Here is a 17,414-nt window from a genome sequence, read left to right on the forward strand (position 1 = left end):
TCCCCTATACACAGTATGATGCTCCCCTATACACTGTATGATGCTCCCCTATACACAGTATGATGCTCCCCTATACACAGTATGATGCTCCCCTATACACAGTATGATGCTCCCCTATACACTGTATGATGCTCCCCTATACACTGTATGATGCTCCCCTATACACTGTATGATGCTCCCCTATACACAGTATGATGCTCCCCTATACACAGTATGATGCCCCACTATACACTGTATGATGCTCCCCTATACACTGTATGATGCTCCCCTATACACAGTATGATGCTCCCCTATACACTGTATGATGCTCCCCTATACACAGTATGATGCCCCCCTATACACAGTATGATGCCCCCTATACACTGTATGATGCTCCCCTATACACTGTATGATGCTCCCCTATACACAGTATGATGCTCCCCTATACACTGTATGATGCTCCCCTATACACAGTATGATGCTCCCCTATACACTGTATGATGCTCCCCTATACACTGTATGATGCTCCCCTATACACAGAATGATGCTCCCCTATACACTGTATGATGCTCCCCTATACACTGTATGATGCTCCCCTATACACAGTATGATGCTCCCCTATACACAGTATGATGCTCCCCTATACACTGTGTGATGCTCCCCTATACACTGTATGATGCTCCCCTATACACTGTATGATGCTCCCCTATACACAGTATGATGCTCCCCTATACACAGTATGATGCTCCCCTATACACTGTATGATGCTCTCCTATACACTGTATGATGCTCCCCTATACACAGTATGATGCTCCCCTATACACAGTATGATGCTCTCTTATACACAGTATGATGCTCTTATACACAGTCTAATCCCCCCTCACTGTATATACACTGACCGCTTAGTATTCCCCAAATTGTTTGATAGCTCCAGCACTGTAATCTCCACACTGTATGATGGCCCGCTAGATAGCCTCCATATAGTGTAATGTGCCAGACAAGTCTCACTATAGTCCTCAATATAGTATAATGCACTCCCCATAGGCAGACCCTATAGAATAATGCAGCCCTTTATATAATGCACCCCATAGGCAGCCTCATAAAAAATAATTCCAAAACTCACCTTTCCTCCTGGTTTCTTCACTGCTGCGAGCTCCCGCACATCTCCGGACTGTAGGCTCCGAGTAGTGACGTCATTGCGACCCCCTGTCAGTGTTGGCGTTAGTGACATCAGAAGCTGATGAGAGGGGGATGATGGGAGAGGAAGTGTAATGCTCCTTCTCTCATCAATGGAGTCAGCTGAAATGGCATCCAGCCAACACAGTTGATTTTGCAATGACAGGTGGGGACCCACTGCTGGCGCAGGGCCCTAGCGCCTGCTCACGGGCACATAGCGGCCGGGTGGCAGAGCGGGGAGATCGATTCTGCCTGATCTGCCGCAGAATGTAACACTATCGGCGTGCTGTGGTTGGGTCCCCTTAGAGCGCTGGTCCCGGGGTGACCTCCCTCCCCCTGTAGCTCCCCACATTGTAGGATTAACGATAAGTCACCTGCATTACTGATACTAATATATCACACTAGTAACATGTCCATGCCACTAACAATCGCTGCATAGAAAAACACTATTCCACAGCTATTTGTCATCAAGCACTAACTGCTGCTGTGGCACTACAAGTGCCAGACTTCACTTCCCAGTAGGAGCAGCAAACACTAGTTAGGGTGTGTGCACACGATGCGGATTCTGCTGCGGATCCGCAGTGGATTTGGTCCTGCGGATCTGCAGCAGTTTCTGCTGCGTTGTACAGTACAGTCTATGAGAAATGAAGAACACAGTGCACACGCTGCGGATTTTCTGCGGATTTAAATCTGCAGCATGTCCATTCTTTGTGCGGAATCCGCAGCGTTTTGTCACCTGCTCCATTATAGGAATCTGCAGGTGTAAAAACGCAGGGGAAATCCGCACAAAATCTGCACTAAATCCGCAGGTAAAACGCCGGTCATTTAACCTGTGGATTTACCTGTGGATTTGGCCAAATCCGCGCGGAAAAATCCGCACAGTAATCCACAACATGTGGACATCCCCTAATCCTCCAGGACTCGTTGTCAGCCTGGTAATGGGTAGGTTAATAATTACACGCCAGCACAAACAGCGAGATAAGGTGATACACTGGTTTAACCCTCCCTCTGCCAGGGAGGATGCGCCGCTCTCTCTGCACAGCTCAATGCCTGCAGCCAGCAGTGCGATCTCTAGTTTGCACTTTTCCTGGTTTTCTCTCAGTCCCAAAGTGCAGTAAATTCCCAGGCCAAGACAAAGCATCGCCATATAGCGCATCAGTGACCGCTGCAAAGTGCCTGAAAACTATGTAACACGTAAGGAGAGCATCATGTAATGAATATTACACCCCAATAGCAGTAAGTTGTATATATATATCCAAAGCAACAGATTAGACACTTCAAATAGCAATTAACATAGATACTCATCAATCCCCATGCTGTGTGCAGTGTCCACTGGTCCTGGAGCAGCGGCTCCTCAGCTGTCAGGCTCCTCTCAGTCAGAAGCAATCAAGTGCAGAGCAGACAGTGAACTCGGCTCACAGGCAGAGGCAGAGCCCCCCGCGTCCAGGCTGCTGCTGGAGCTGATGACTTCTCTGCAGCAGGGAGCTTTCAAGGAGAGCGCGCTCAGCCAGGATTGGGTGAGTGACCTCCCCTCCCCCTCTCCTCTGCAGAAGAGCGGTCACATGACTTACTCCCTGCTGCAGCATGGAATTGTATCGGTGCGATCTGCATGCTGATATAGTTACATGGCATAGCTCGGGTGGGCCCCATCAGAGCACGGGGCCCGGGGCCACCGCCCCCTCTGCCCCCCCCGGTAGCTACACTACTGTCAATGAGAGATCGTTCCCCTGCCCAAAGGGTCATTTAGACATTTATTTTCAAAACTGGTTGCCCTGAGAGTAGTACTGCTCGGGAGGATCTGCTTTGCAAAGTGGAAGATCTGATTCGGTCGCATTACCTCCCTAACTGGAGGGTCAAATGTTTGAACAAATTCCTGTCTGTCAAGTAAGATATTAAATGGGGAACACAAATGTTTAAGTATATGAATACCTTTCATTATCCACCAAGAAAAAATTTGAGGCTCAAGGCCTGGCGGGAACATGGGGTTTTGTAATATAGCTGTCAGGGGAGAAGGGCTTGATTGTAAGTTATATTTAAACCGGACTTTCCTCCAAAGAGGCAACGAGTGGACTGTAAAAGGAGCCACATTCATTAACCCCCGTGGAAGTCGGTCTGTGGTCCACATTAGGCCTGATAAAGAGAATGGTTTGGAGAGAAATGATTCCAGAATAACTCATCTCGGACTATTGGGATATGAACACGCACTTATTAATGGAGCAATCTGTGCCGACTTGTAATAAAGTGTAAAATTAGGGAGGGATAAACCCCCTTCTTTTCTGTGACGGAACATAAGTTTTTGCACAATTCTGGGTTGTTTTCCGAGCCAAAGAAACTTAGACATCATAGAGTGTAAATGAGTGAACGTTCTGGCTGGTACCATAATTGGGAGGGACCTAAATAGATATAAGAAGCGAGGCAGTGACACCATTTTTAATGCCTGTATTCTGCCGAGCCAGGATAACTTTGAGGAAGCCCATCTATCCAGGTCCCTCTGGAAGGATTTTATTGATCCTGTCACAATGGATGTAAAGATTTTGAAGTCAATGTATAAGAGGGATATAGGTCTATAATTTGTTGTGAGATGATCTTTCTTAGGATTAGGGATTACGGTTACATGCGCCACGTAGAGCTCAGGGGGCAGCTGTGAGCCATTTAGTAGTGAATTACAGAGGTTTTTATATGTGGTGTCAGCACATCGCTGCATTTTTTATAATATATTGCTGTAAGACCATCCGGCCCCGGGGACTTTCCTCTTTTTAGTTTTTTGATTGTTGAAACTATTTCCTCCTCAGAGATGTGTAAATGGAGTTGTTGTGCCGCGGACTCAGTCAGGTTAGGTAGATGTAGTGTGTGAAGGAATGACTCCAGTAGTGAGGGGGGGTGATTGTGGGGCGAATACAAACTCTGGGGGTATTCATTATAAGTGCTATACACAGTGGCGTAGCAACTGTTTGTGGCGCCCGGGGCGGTCGAAAAATTTGCCGCCCCTTTGGTCGTTGATAATTCGGAAGCATCCGAAGAGCCCACACTACACTCAAAGATCTAATTTTTAGTCTGCTACTAACTCTGCTATTATTTCTAAATTTCTAGACTTTCAACTTCTTGCAGTTCTCTATATGTATGTATTAGCTTGATGATGCTGGATGAAGACCTAATGGCTTTTTTTAATACTAATTTTTAATAATGTGACAGAAAAAAAAACAGAAAGTACAAATTATTTTGGCGGACAGGGGGCGGACACTGACAGCTTGGGGTCCCTGTGCAAGAAATGTGTCCGGGCCCCCCTCCTTTTATGGCGTCAAAGCTACGTGTGTGTATATATACATATATATATAGATTATTGATGTTATATAGCCACACACACACACACACATACAGGTATATATTACATAGTCTCCTTTATTATGTATATCCCAATCCCCCACACCCCTCATTGTCCTCCTCCCCTCGCATCCCATTATTGTCCTCTCCCCCACCTCCATCATTTTCTTCTCCACCACTATCTTTGCTTTCTCCCCCACCACTCCCATCATTGCCCATTCCACCACCTCCATCATTTCCTCCTCCTCCACCACCCCCATTTATTGCCCTTTCCACCACCACCATCATTGCATTCTCACCCACAACCCCATCATTGCCCTCTCGACCATCACCCCATCATTGTCTTCTCCCCATCACTGCCTTCTCCATCACCCCATCACTGCCTTCTCCCCATCACTCCCATCATTGCCTGCTCCATCACCCCATCACTCCCATCATTGTCTGCTCCATCACCCCATCATTGCCTGCTCCATCACCCCCATCATTGCCTGCTCCATCACGCCATCACTCCCATCATTGCCTTCTCCATCACCCCATCACTGCCTTCTCCATCACCCCATCACTGCCTGCTCCATCACCCCCATCATTGCCTGCTCCATCACCCCATCATTGCCTTCTCCATCACCCCATCACTGCCTTCTCCATCACCCCATCACTGCCTTCTCCATCACCCCATCACTGCCTGCTCCATCACCCCCATCACTGCTTGCTCCATCACCCCCATCACTGCCTGCTCCATCACCCCATCACTGCCTGCTCCATCACCCCATCACTGTCTGCTCCATCACTCCATCACTGCCTGCTCCATCACCCCATCATTGTCTGCTCCATCACCCCATCACTGCCTGCTCCATCACCCCATCATTGTCTGCTCCATCACCCCATCACTGCCTGCTCCATCACCCCCATCACTGCCTGCTCCATCACCCCCATCACTGCCTGCTCCATCACCCCATCGCTGCCTTCTCCATCACCCCCATCATTGTCTGCTCCTTCACCCCATCACTGCCTTCTAGACCATCACTCCCATCACTGCCTGCTCCATCATACACACAGACATACACACAGACATACACACACAGAGACATACATACATACATACACACATACATACACACAAGACACCACCTCTCTCCTCTCACCTGTCCGCAGCATCGCCAGCGCTTCCTCCCTCACACAGCAGCGGCCGCTGAATGATGACGTCATTCAGCGGCGCTCCTCTGTGTGAAACAGGAAGCGCGGCCTCCGGGCAGGAAGCAGGACGGACCCTTGCCGCTCCGTTCCTGCTATTCACTCTTGCAGGCAGCGGAGCTGCCGTGATCGCATCGCTCCCTGCCCGCCGCTGCACTGCACTGCAGGGTGGAATTGCTGCTGCCGCGCCGCCCCCACACACATGCCGCCTGGGGCGGACCGCCCCCCCCCGCCCCCCCACGCTACGCCTATACATGACATCGGGGTGGGCTGAGATCTGACCCTTAGGGTCTTTTATAGAGGAGATTATATGCAGTGACTCTCTCATTCTGAGCTTACGAGCGGCATCTTATTAGGCTTATTGGCATGGTGATAAAACGCGGCTTTACTCCAAGTTAGCGCCTCTCCGTCCTGGTGGTGAGAATGGCGTCTAATTGTCATTTCATATCTTGTATTTGTGTAGATAAGTATAGGGGTGAAGAGCGCTGATTGGCCAATTCTAACTTCTGCAGTTTCTCCTCCAGTCTGGGCTGTAATTCAGACCTTTCTTCTTCCTGTCGGCCGATAACTTAATCACAGAACCGGGAATAGATTTTCTGTGCGCGAGTCACATTGCTCCAAGTGAGGCCTCCTCCGCTGTGTGAGTTTAGGGGAAATTTGTTATATCTTCTCTTATAGCGGTTACATTAGAGATTTGGGCATTTTAGCTCCTGGTGTGGAGTCGATAGCACAATCATATGCCGCCATATAGTAGACGGCCGGTAACTGGGGAGAATTCCCTCCTGTGTGGGGTCTATTTCCCTCCAGACAAATCACACGTTACATTCCACACACAACACTGTGTAGAGAAGGCGGCGCGGGGTAATTGTGCCAGTAGTGAGGGGCGAATAATGGCGGGAATGTCACTGACTGAGGAGAAGGCTCCATGGAGGTCTGCACTCCGGAGATCATGTGACCCCTGACTCCTCCCCTCCTGTGACCTCATCACAGGTCCTGTGCACAGAGCGGCCATATATGTGGAGTGCGGCTCTGCAGGTTAGTGATGGGCAGTTCGCTCTTCTGGCTCCTTTCCCCACTTTTCTCCCTCCTGTCCCTTCACTATAAAGCCTGAGCCTCATTATACAGCTGTACAGGGGTCTAGTGAAGGCTTTTTAGCCCTTTCCTCAGACTGTAGCTCCTGGGAACAGGCCCTCACTCCTGTCCCTTCACTATAAAGCCTGGGCCTCATTATACAGCTGTACAGGGGTCTAGTGAAGGCTTTTTAGCCCTTTCCTCAGTCTGTAGCTCCTGGGAACAGGCCCTCACTCCTGTCCCTTCACTATAAAGCCTGGGCCTCATTATACAGCTGTACAGGGGTCTAGTGAAGGCTTTTTAGCCCTTTCCTCAGACTGTAGCTCCTGGGCACAGGCCCTCACTCCTGTCCCTTCACTATAAAGCCTGGGCCTCATTATACAGCTGTACAGGGGTCTAGTGAAGGCTTTTTAGCCCTTTCCTCAGACTGTAGCTCCTGGGAACAGGCTCTCACTCCTGTCCCTTTACTATAAAGCCTGAGCCTCATTATACAGCTGTACAGGGGGCTAGTGAAGGCTTTTTAGCCCTTTCCTCAGTCTGTAGCTCCTGGGAACAGGCCCTCACTCCTGTCCCTTCACTATAAAGCCTGGGCCTCATTATACAGCTGCACAGGGGTCTAGTGAAGGCTTTTTAGCCCTTTCCTCAGTCTGTAGCTCCTGGGCACAGGCCCTCACTCCTGTCTCTTCACTATAAAGCCTGGGCCTCATTATACAGCTGTACAGGGGTCTAGTGAAGGCTTTTTAGCCCTTTCCTCAGTCTGTAGCTCCTGGGATCAGGCCCTCACTCCTGTCCCTTCACTATAAAGCCTGGGCCTCATTATACAGCTGTACAGGGGTCTAGTGAAGGCTTTTTAGCCCTTTCCTCAGACTGTAGCTCCTGGGAACAGGCCCTCACTCCTGTCCCTTCACTATAAAGCCTGGGCCTCATTATACAGCTGTACAGGGGTCTAGTGAAGGATTTTTAGCCCTTTCCTCAGACTATAGCTCCTGGGAACAGGCCCTCACTCCTGTCCCTTCACTATAAAGCCTGGGCCTCATTAAACAGCTGTGCAGGGGTCTAGTGAAGGCTTTTTAGCCCTTTCCTCAGACTGTAGCCCCTGGGAAAAGGCCCTCACTCCTGTCCCTTCACTATAAAGCCTGGGCCTCATTATACAGCTGTACAGGGGTCTAGTGAAGGCTTTTTAGCCCTTTCCTCAGACTGTAGCCCCTGGGAAAAGGCCCTCACTCCTGTCCCTTCACTATAAAGCCTGGGCCTCATTATACAGCTGTACATGGGTCTAGTGAAGGCTTTTTAGCTCTTTCCTCAGACTGTAGCTCCTGGGAACAGGCCCTCACTCCTGTCCCTTCACTATAAAGCCTGAGCCTCATTATACAGCTGTACTGGGGTCTAGCGAAGGCTTTTTAGCCCTTTCCTCAGTCCGTATCTCCTGGGAACAGTTCCTCCCTCCTGTCCCTTCACTATAAAGCCTGGGCCTCATTATACAGCTGTACAGGGGTCTAGTGAAGACTTTTTAGCACCCCACTGGGAATTTATCTACAGGTAAAGGCACAATTGTGTCTCCATGGGGGTTTTGCTCACAGCCCAACATCGTGTGGCCCTCCAAAGAAATGCCACCCCTCACCATTACTGACCCACTGCCAAACCGGTCATGCTGAAGGATGTTGCAGGCAGCAGATCGCTCTCCATGGCGTCTCCAGACTCTGTCACGTCTGTCACATGTGCTCAGTGTGAACCTGCTTCCATCTGTGGAGAGCACAGGGCGCCAGTGGCGAATTTGCCAATCCCGGTGTTCTGTGGCAAATGCCAAGCGTCCTGTACGGTGTTGGGCTGTGAGTACAACCCCCATCTGTGGACGTCGGGCCCTCAGACCATCCTCATGGAGTCGGTTTCTAACCGTTTGTGCAGACACATGCACATTTGTGGCCTACTGAAGATCATTTTGCAGGTCTCTGGCAGTGCTCCTCCTGTTCCTCCTTGCATAAAGGTGGAGGTAGCGGTCCTGCTGCTGGGTTGATGCCTTCATACGACCCCCTCCACATCTCCTGGTGTACTGGCCTGTTTCCTGGTAGCGCCTCCAGCCTCTGGACACTACGCTGACAGACACAGCAAACCTTCTTGCCACAGCTCACATTGATGTGCCATCCTGGATGAACTGCACTACCTGAGCCACTTGTGTGGGTTTTAGAGTCCGTCTCATGCTACCACGAGTGTGAAAGCACAACCAACATTCAAAAGTGACCAAAACATCAGCCAGAAGCATTGATACTGAGATGTGGTCTGTGGTCCCCACCTGCAGAACCTCTCCTTTATTGAGGGTGTCTTGATAATTGCTAATAATTTCCATCTGTTGTCTATTCCATTTGCACAGCAGCATGTGAAATTGATTGTCAATCAGTGTTGCTTCCTAAGTGGACAGTTTGATTTCACAGAAGTTTGATTTACTTGGAGTTATATTCTGTTGTTTAAGTGTTCCCTTTATTTTTTTGAACAGTGTATATAGATAGATAGATTTTTTTTCTTTACGTTGGAGGGTCCAATTCCAGCTATTGCTGTGGGATCTGTGATTTCTATCTACTCCACTGTGTACAGGATAATAGAGTATAATAAAGTAGTTATGGATGTGACGTAACTAACATTGTGCAGTGACTCTGCTTTCCATATAGTGACGGATATTTCTTGTTGCTGAAACTGTGATTTTTTTTCCACTTTAAACCTTTTTTAAACCCCTCTGATCAGTGCGATCATACAACATACAAGCCTCTGATGGCTCCAGTGATGCCCTGTACTACTGTAGTGCCGTGTATCATCACTGCCTGTCAGTGTAATACTAACGGCCCTATACACATGAGATCAGAGTTGGCTGATCGGTCATTTGGCAGACGGCGATCTCTCCCGACTCCCCCATACACACAAATATTCCAGCTTTCCTGTGGTCTGTATGAGAGAGTCGCCTCCATTCTCCTCTAGAGGAGGATTATCTACAGGAAGAACAAACGGATTATCCTCTGAAATTCAGGATGCCGGATCCTTCTCTGCCCTGACATCATCTGTCAGGAGGCCCCCAAATACATTATATCTCGGCCAAACCCCCCGAAATCAGTGCTTTCATGGAACTTTAGTCTAATGTGTATGGGGGGTTATAAGGTAACTTATTGGACGCTGCCTCTGGCCCGGCCTAATAGACCTTCATACATTGCAGCCCAGACCCCATTATTAGGCATGTAAGGCCTGTTTCACACTTCAGTTTTTTTGTGTCAGTTAAAATCCGCCAAAATGGAGGAAAGTGGATCCGTTGCTAACTGATGTGAACGGATGCCACCGGACCGTTTTTTTTGACGGATCCGATGAATGAAGAATTTTAAAGGACCTGCAGCCCGGGGGGGGGGGAGGAGGGGGGAGAGAGAGAAAGAGAGAGAGATTTTTTTTTTCCAGGCGCCAGAACAGACTTTAGGGTTAAATTTCAGGGTGAGTGAAGTTTTTCGGGCATGCGCAATGTGAAGTGCGGATCCTGCCGCCCGAAAAAACGTTACATGCTCCGTTCGGGCATGTCGGCGGACGGCAAAGTTTTGGCGGATCCGCAAAAAAGCGGATCCAACGGTTGGCCGTCCGTCAAGATCCGCTGGTAATGCAACTCAATGGGAAAAAAAACGGATCCGCCAAACTAAATAGCGGATCCGGTTTTTTTGCAAAACGGCGGATCTTGACTGATGGACAAAAACTGAAATGTGAAACAGGCCTAAGTATCAGAGTAACTAGGCCGCCCCATAATATTGAGTACTTGGGGGCGGGGGGCATTCAGCCAAACTCTGTCACACCTTCTTAGATGCCATGTTTGCTTTTCAGGGTTTTTGTTGCAGCCTCATCTGTGCCCTCCCTGCGGTGTACATCTATGTTCTGGGACCCAAAAAGATTCATTTCTTTTTAATAAATGTTTAACATGTTAAAAATTCTAAAATGTGTCTTCTGCTTTTTACATATTTTTTTCTTCTTACAAGAATTGTTGGAGCCAATTTTCTTTAGAAACATTTTAATATCGGCTTTTTCTGGAGTTTTCTTGTAATATAGGAAAGTCTAAGGCCAGAAATAATCCCCATAAATCACTGTACATGGAGACTTTGGGATCAGATCATTTCTGTCCGTTGTGTTTGTGGAAACTAAAAATCTTTTCTAAAAGCCTCAAACTTCTGTGTGTGACTCAGAGCTGAGATCTAACGGGATAGAAGATTCCAGTGCGGGGAAGACGGGAAACCTTCATATAGACGGCCGGTGGGGATGGAGGCAGTGACCGACTCTGGCCAAATCTGTCTCTAGAGCCGCAGTAGAAGATGAAGATGTCGTCCTCATCATGAAGGAGTTATTTCTCATGTCGCGTGTAATGAATCTCTCCTGCAGTATTGCTAATGCCGATTCCAGTGTCGGTAATGAGACGAGAATTAGCGTTATGGAAGATGAGTCTATGAGGAACGTGTTCAGCTGCCGACTCCGAGGAGGAAACTGCTTGTTGTCTGTGGCCTAAATATATAGGTTTTATTAGTAGATGTCAGGGGAGAAAACTAAACCCTGTAAGATAATAAATCTCCTCATATGTTTCCCTTATTGTCTCCAGTAATTGTATTATTACACAGGATTCTTATGATGTTACATCGGATCATCTTCTCATTAAGGTCTCTACAATATCGGATCCTCTCAGTGAAGATCTTCTACATAAGAGAGTTTTCCTGATTTACCCATCAAGGATGGATATGGACAGAGACAAGATGGTGGAGAGGATGTTACACCTCACCCTAGAGATCCTCTTCCGTCTCACTGGAGAGGTGAGAGATTCTGATGACATCACATTACATCATTCTTATCTATGGGAATAACAGATGGACAGAACTGGAGAGGTGAGGACTCTGGAAATGTCTGTAGTGAGATTTATTAATGTGTCTCTCCATAACCAGGATTACACAGTGGTGAAGAAGACCTCTAGTGATCGCTGTCAGGACTCTGTGTCTGAGGGATGTGGAAGACCCCTGAGCCCAATCACGGGGCCCCCACCTCACCCCCTGATCCATGAGGACATCAATAACCAGAAGATCCTAGAACTCCTCTACAAGATGATTGAGCTGCTGACTGGAGAGGTGACACTGCTGGGAATGCTGGGACATTATACAGTAACACTATGAAGGGATCGGGGGGATGACGGTATCATTGTATGTGTCAGGTTCCTATAAGGTGTCAGGATGTCGCCGTCTATTTCTCCATGGAGGAGTGGGGGTATTTAGAAGGACACAGAGATCTGTACAAGAACGTCATAATGGAGGTTCCCCAGCCCCTCACATCACCAGGTAATAGACAGGACTAAATACACACGGCCTATAATTATCTGTATGTAGAGAATGAATTCAGTCCCTGTATGTGTTTCCTCCAGATCTATCCAGTAAGAGGACAACACCAGAGAGATGTCCCCGTCCTCTTCTTCCACAGGACTGTAACCAAGAAGATCCCAGTGCTCCTCAGGATCATCAGGTAGATGGAGAGAAGGTGTCAGGAGATCTCCCCTATGATGTGTAGACGGCTGTGAAGGTCTTGTGCTCAGTCTTGTTTTATCCACCAGTATTATATGTTTTATACTTGTGTAATGAGAGCGGTGGAGATGGCAGGATTAGAGCTGATCATAGATGGGACTTCTCCATCTGTCTGTGACTTTTACAATATTTGTTTCAGGGTGAAGATCTGACCCATATTAATACTACAGAGACATATGTGAGGGGTGATGAGCGGTGTAAAGAGGAGATTCTCACATATGACTACCCAGGTGAGTAGTAACCACTGAATGCAGAGAGGTCACAGATTCCTCTCAGTCACCGGCTGTGGCTGCTTTATCGGTGGTGTAGTTCGGCCGTATTACCATGATCACCATTTTGCCTCTAGACCACAACATTCTCCTCCACCCAAAACTGTTCAAATGGCTTTGGGCAGTGAAAGCCCTTTTCTAGAGAACATACGAGCTGAATTAGGAGACGCTGACCGTTACCTGCCCAGATCTGTAACTATAAAGCCAAATGACAGCGTACATAGATTGTGCTGACAAGATAGAAAATCGCTTGAAGAAAAGTATGATGGGTCTGTAAGAGTAAGCGGAGGGTAATGATGCTGTTGGCTTCCTAGATCCCTGAGATCTTATCGGATGAATCTTCTCTCCCTTCTGTGCTGCTGAATGTCTCATGGTCCCTACAAGACCAGGTCCAGTCTTTCTGGTCAAACTTTGCTTTTATGAGCGGCAACAGTAAATGTGCAGTGACAGTGAGGCCAAGTGTGAATTATAAGTGTGTACAATAACAGAGTTTCCCTTTATCCTGACTTTCAATTTGTGTTAAAACTACCTTATTTTTTGGACTATAAGACGCCTTTTTTCCTTCAAAAATATGGAGGAAAATGGGGGGGTGCGTCTTATAGTCCGGATGTACCAGCTCTGGCTGTGGTGGGGAGGTGGGAGAACGGCATCGGCGGAGCAGCGAGTCACATGAGGCTGGAGCCGGTGACTGCGGCTAACTCCTCTTCTCGCTGCTAAAGAGAAATTAATATTCACTGTATTCCACGCCCATGGGTTTGGAGGGCAATGAATATTCATTTCTCTTTAATAATAGTATCTTGATATGATTAGCCTCCAACCCCGGTCCTGGCATGCATGGCCCCATCCTTATAATTGACCCCCATCCCTATCCTGGTATGCATGGCCGCATCAGAAAACATTAAAAAACAAACCATTACACTTACCTACCCCGCGCTCCCTCTCAGTGTCCAGCTCCGGTGCCAGCAACTGCTTTGTGCTTGTAAGCAGCGCATGGCAGGGACGTCATGTGCTGCTCACAAGCAGAGCCCAGCTGCCAGGACTGTGCACACAAAGGGCAGTGAGTATTCATTGCTCTTCAGTAGCGCGCAGTGTCAGCCACCAGCTTCCTGCTTCCGGTCACGTGTGCCGCTACTTAAGAGAAATGAATATTCATGAATACTCACTGTTATCAGCGCTGGTTACAAGCAAATAGCAGTTGCTGGCACCGGAGCAGGACGCTGCAAGGGAGCGCCGGTTAGGTAAGTGTAATGATTTGTTTTTGTTTTTTTAATCATGGGGCCATGTCTACCAGGATAGGAATGGGGGTGGGGGCCACTTATAAGGATGGGGCCCTGCATACCAGGACGAGATGGGACCATGCATACCATGATAGGGATGGAACCCTGCATACCAGGATAGGGATGGGATCATTCATACCAGGATAGGAATGGGGGTGGGGGCCACTTATAAGGATGGGGCCCTGCATACCAGGACGAGATGGGACCATGCATACCATGATAGGGATGGGACCCTGCATACCAGGACAGGAATGGTGGTGGGGGCCACTTATAAGGATGGGGCCCTGCATAACCGGTTGAGATGTGGCCATGCATACCAGGGCGAGATGTGGCCATGCATACCAGGGCAAGATGGGGCCATGCATACCAGGATGAGATGGGACTATGCATTCCAGGATAGGGATGGGATCATTCATACCAGGATAGGAATGGGGTGGGGGCCACTTATAAGGATGGGGCCCTGCATACCAGGACGGGATGGGACCCTGCATACTAGGATAGGGATGGGGCCCTGCATACCAGGATAGGAATGGTGGTGGGGGCCACTTACAAGAATGGGGCCCTGCATACCAGGACGAGATGGTGCGCTGCATACCAGGATGAGATGGATCCCTGCATACCAGGATAGGGATGGGACCATGAATACTAGGTCGAGATGGGGGCCCTGCATACCAGGATAGGGATGAGGCGGCATGCATACTAGGATGAAATGGGGGGGGCCCTGCGTACCAGGATAGGGATGAGGCGGAATGCATACCAGGGTAGGGATGAGGGATCCAAGCATACCAGGATAGGGATGAGGTGGTTATGCATGCAAGGATAGGGATGAGGTGGCCATGCATGCCAGGATAGGGATGAGGGGGCCATGTGTATCAGGATGAGGCTGAGGGGACCATATATACCAGGATAGGGGATATTAAGTACAGAATTGACCAAATTTTTGCTTCAATTTTTTTTCCTAATTTCTTCCTCTAAAACCTAGATGCATTTTATGGTCCAAAAATACGGTAATTTCAAGGAGGATTGTGATAAACTACAGGAAAAACATAATGATAATATTAAAAAAATTGTTATTGAATTATAATAAATAAAAACTGAATGCAGCTGAATCAAACTGGAGCATGTTTGGAAAATATCTGAAAAATGTATTACAGTAAATAAAGCCACAATATTCACAATAGAATAGATACAGGAAAGATGTATATATTTGTACCGTGTTAGCCAGTAGATAGAAAAATATTCAGGATTGAGAGTCCTCAGTAGCATACCTCAGCCCCAGAGCATAGCCCCAGAGCATACCTTTTAATGGCTAACTGAAAAGGTAGAATAGAAAAATCCTAATACACACTGTCAGTATAAAAGCACATTATATAAACTGCCCCTATCATTGTTAATATAGTGAATCAAATATCAAAAAATTTATATATTTATGAAATCACAAAAACGGAAAGTGCTGCATTGTGCAAATGTGAAGAGTGTTATAACCAAAGTGCTTTAGTGCCAAAGGTGCTATACAGAAACCAGTGCCAAAATCGCTGTGTGATAAAGTGCTAATAGTGCAAACACATCATGGGGGCATATAACTACAATGGACCTGTAATAAGTATCAGGTCCATGGGACCCTGGCAGCACACTGTTTATCTCGGTGATACAAACCCATGCACTTTATCCTTCTTTACTTTTGCACTGCAGCACTTTGTACCTGATACAATAATAGTGTTGATATTATTGTTGATAATGCCTATTGTTATGAATGGGTCACCGAGGAGGAGAGCAGGTCCAGGCTAAGCCACAGAAAACCAGAGAGGGTGGTCACTAAGCAGATTGCAGACCCCTGATCCTATCCCCACAACTAGCAGTAGCCGTGGAGCGTAGCTACGATGATCCTAGATGCCTCGGCATAGCCGGAGAGCTAAATAAGCCTAAAGCAAGAAAGGGGAAATCTAAACTGCCCCAGAGCAGACCCCAAAGGAATAGATAGCCACCAAACATATATTGTTGGTGAGACAAGATGAAAACACAAACGCAGGTAGGAAAAATAGACTGAGCAAACGATTGGACCCACACTAACTAGACAAGACAGGAAAGGAAAGACACTGTATGCAATCATGCAAAAAACCCTGCAAAACGTCTGATGCAAAAAATACTGAAGTCACACAACTTCACCCCCCACTATATCAGCACTCTGGTATATTCTGAAAGCAGAGCAAAAAGAGACCAATCTAATGGGATAAAACAAACTGGCACAAGCAGTAACATATGGGCGGTGATTCAGCACAGCCCCAGCCGGAGCTGGCTGACCCGCACCAAGAAGAGATAGACAAAACCAGATCAAATGCAAACAGAATAGCAAATAAGCCACTTAGCTGAAAATGCAGGGACAGAGCTGGAGAAATCAGACCTCAGGAGGAACAGGAAGCAAATCAGCAGCAGGGATAGAGGGAGTCAGCTGTCTTAAATCCCAATCTGAAACCCCAGATCTTCAATCGTCATCATCATTATCAGGTGGCAAGCCTCTGTCAATCAGATCAAGTCAGCTCCAGAGGGAGCCCAGAAAGAGAACTCGCAACCCCTCTGTTGATCTGACCAGCTCCACTACCTTCAGTAATATCCAGAGGGAGGCCAGAAAGCAAATTCACAACAGTACCCCCCCTTGAGGAGGGGTCACCGAACACTCATCTACGCCACCAGGCCCATCAGGATGGGCCCGGTGAAAAGCACGAACCAATCTTTCGGCATGAATGTCAGAAGCAGAGACCCAAGAATTATCCTCCTGGCCATAGCCCTTCCATTTGACCAAGTACTGGAGTCTCCGTCTAGCCAAACGAGAATCCAATATTTTCTCTACCTCATACTCCAAATTGCCTTTAACCAATACAGAGTCAGGAGGCACCGCCATAGGAACTACTGGCTCCACAAACCTCTTCAACAAAGATTTATGAAACACGTTATGGATCTTAAACGTAACTGGAAGAGCCAATTGGAAAGAAATGGGATTAAGGATCTCCAAAATCTTATAAGGTCCAATGAATCTTGGCTTGAATTTTGGAGGCGCAACCTTCATGGGAATATTCTTTGAAGACAAACAAACCAGATCACCCATATTAAACCGGGGACCAATGGTCCTATGCCGGTTGGAAAACCGTTGGGCTCTTTCCTGAGAGTGGGACAACTTATCCACCACTTGGTCCCAAATCTGCTGCATTCTCTCTACCACAGTGTCCACACTTGGGCAGGCCGAAGATTCCAATTGCCCTGAATAAAATCGAGGATAAAACCCAAAGTTACAGAAAAAGGGCGACATCAAATTGGCAGAACCAGCTCTATTGTTTAGCGCGAATTTGGCCAAGGGCAAAAATGAGACCTAGTCATCCTGATCAGCAGATATGAAACATCTCAAATAGGACTCCAAAGTCTGGTTTGTTCTCTCAGTCTGCCCATTGGTCTTAGGATGAAATGCAGAGGAGAAAGATAACTGAATTCCCAGTTTGGAACAAAAAGCTCTCCAAAATCTGGAAACAAACTGGATTCCTCTGTCTGACACAATGTTCTCAGGAATC

The 17,414-nt window shown here is 47.7% G+C and overlaps 2 protein-coding genes across 2 annotated transcripts in view; one reads left to right on the forward strand and one right to left on the reverse strand.

The window, feature by feature from the left end:
* Positions 1-1,535, reverse strand: part of LOC141082347 (uncharacterized) — a 58,475-nt gene extending 56,940 nt beyond the window's left edge. Inside the window, exon 1 of the mRNA XM_073566293.1 lies at positions 1,530-1,535. Within this exon, the coding sequence (XP_073422394.1) occupies positions 1,530-1,535 (6 nt within the window). The remainder of the gene's footprint in view (positions 1-1,529) is intronic.
* The window catches only part of LOC141082292 (uncharacterized), a 987,535-nt gene that overhangs the window by 460,013 nt on the left and 510,108 nt on the right, over positions 1-17,414 (forward strand). The gene's annotated exons all lie outside the window — the stretch shown is intronic.

Source organism: Dendrobates tinctorius, unplaced genomic scaffold, assembly GCF_039654945.1.
Source record: "Dendrobates tinctorius isolate UK_male_01 unplaced genomic scaffold, ASM3965494v1 ptg000017l, whole genome shotgun sequence".
NCBI lineage: Eukaryota > Metazoa > Chordata > Amphibia > Anura > Dendrobatidae > Dendrobates > Dendrobates tinctorius.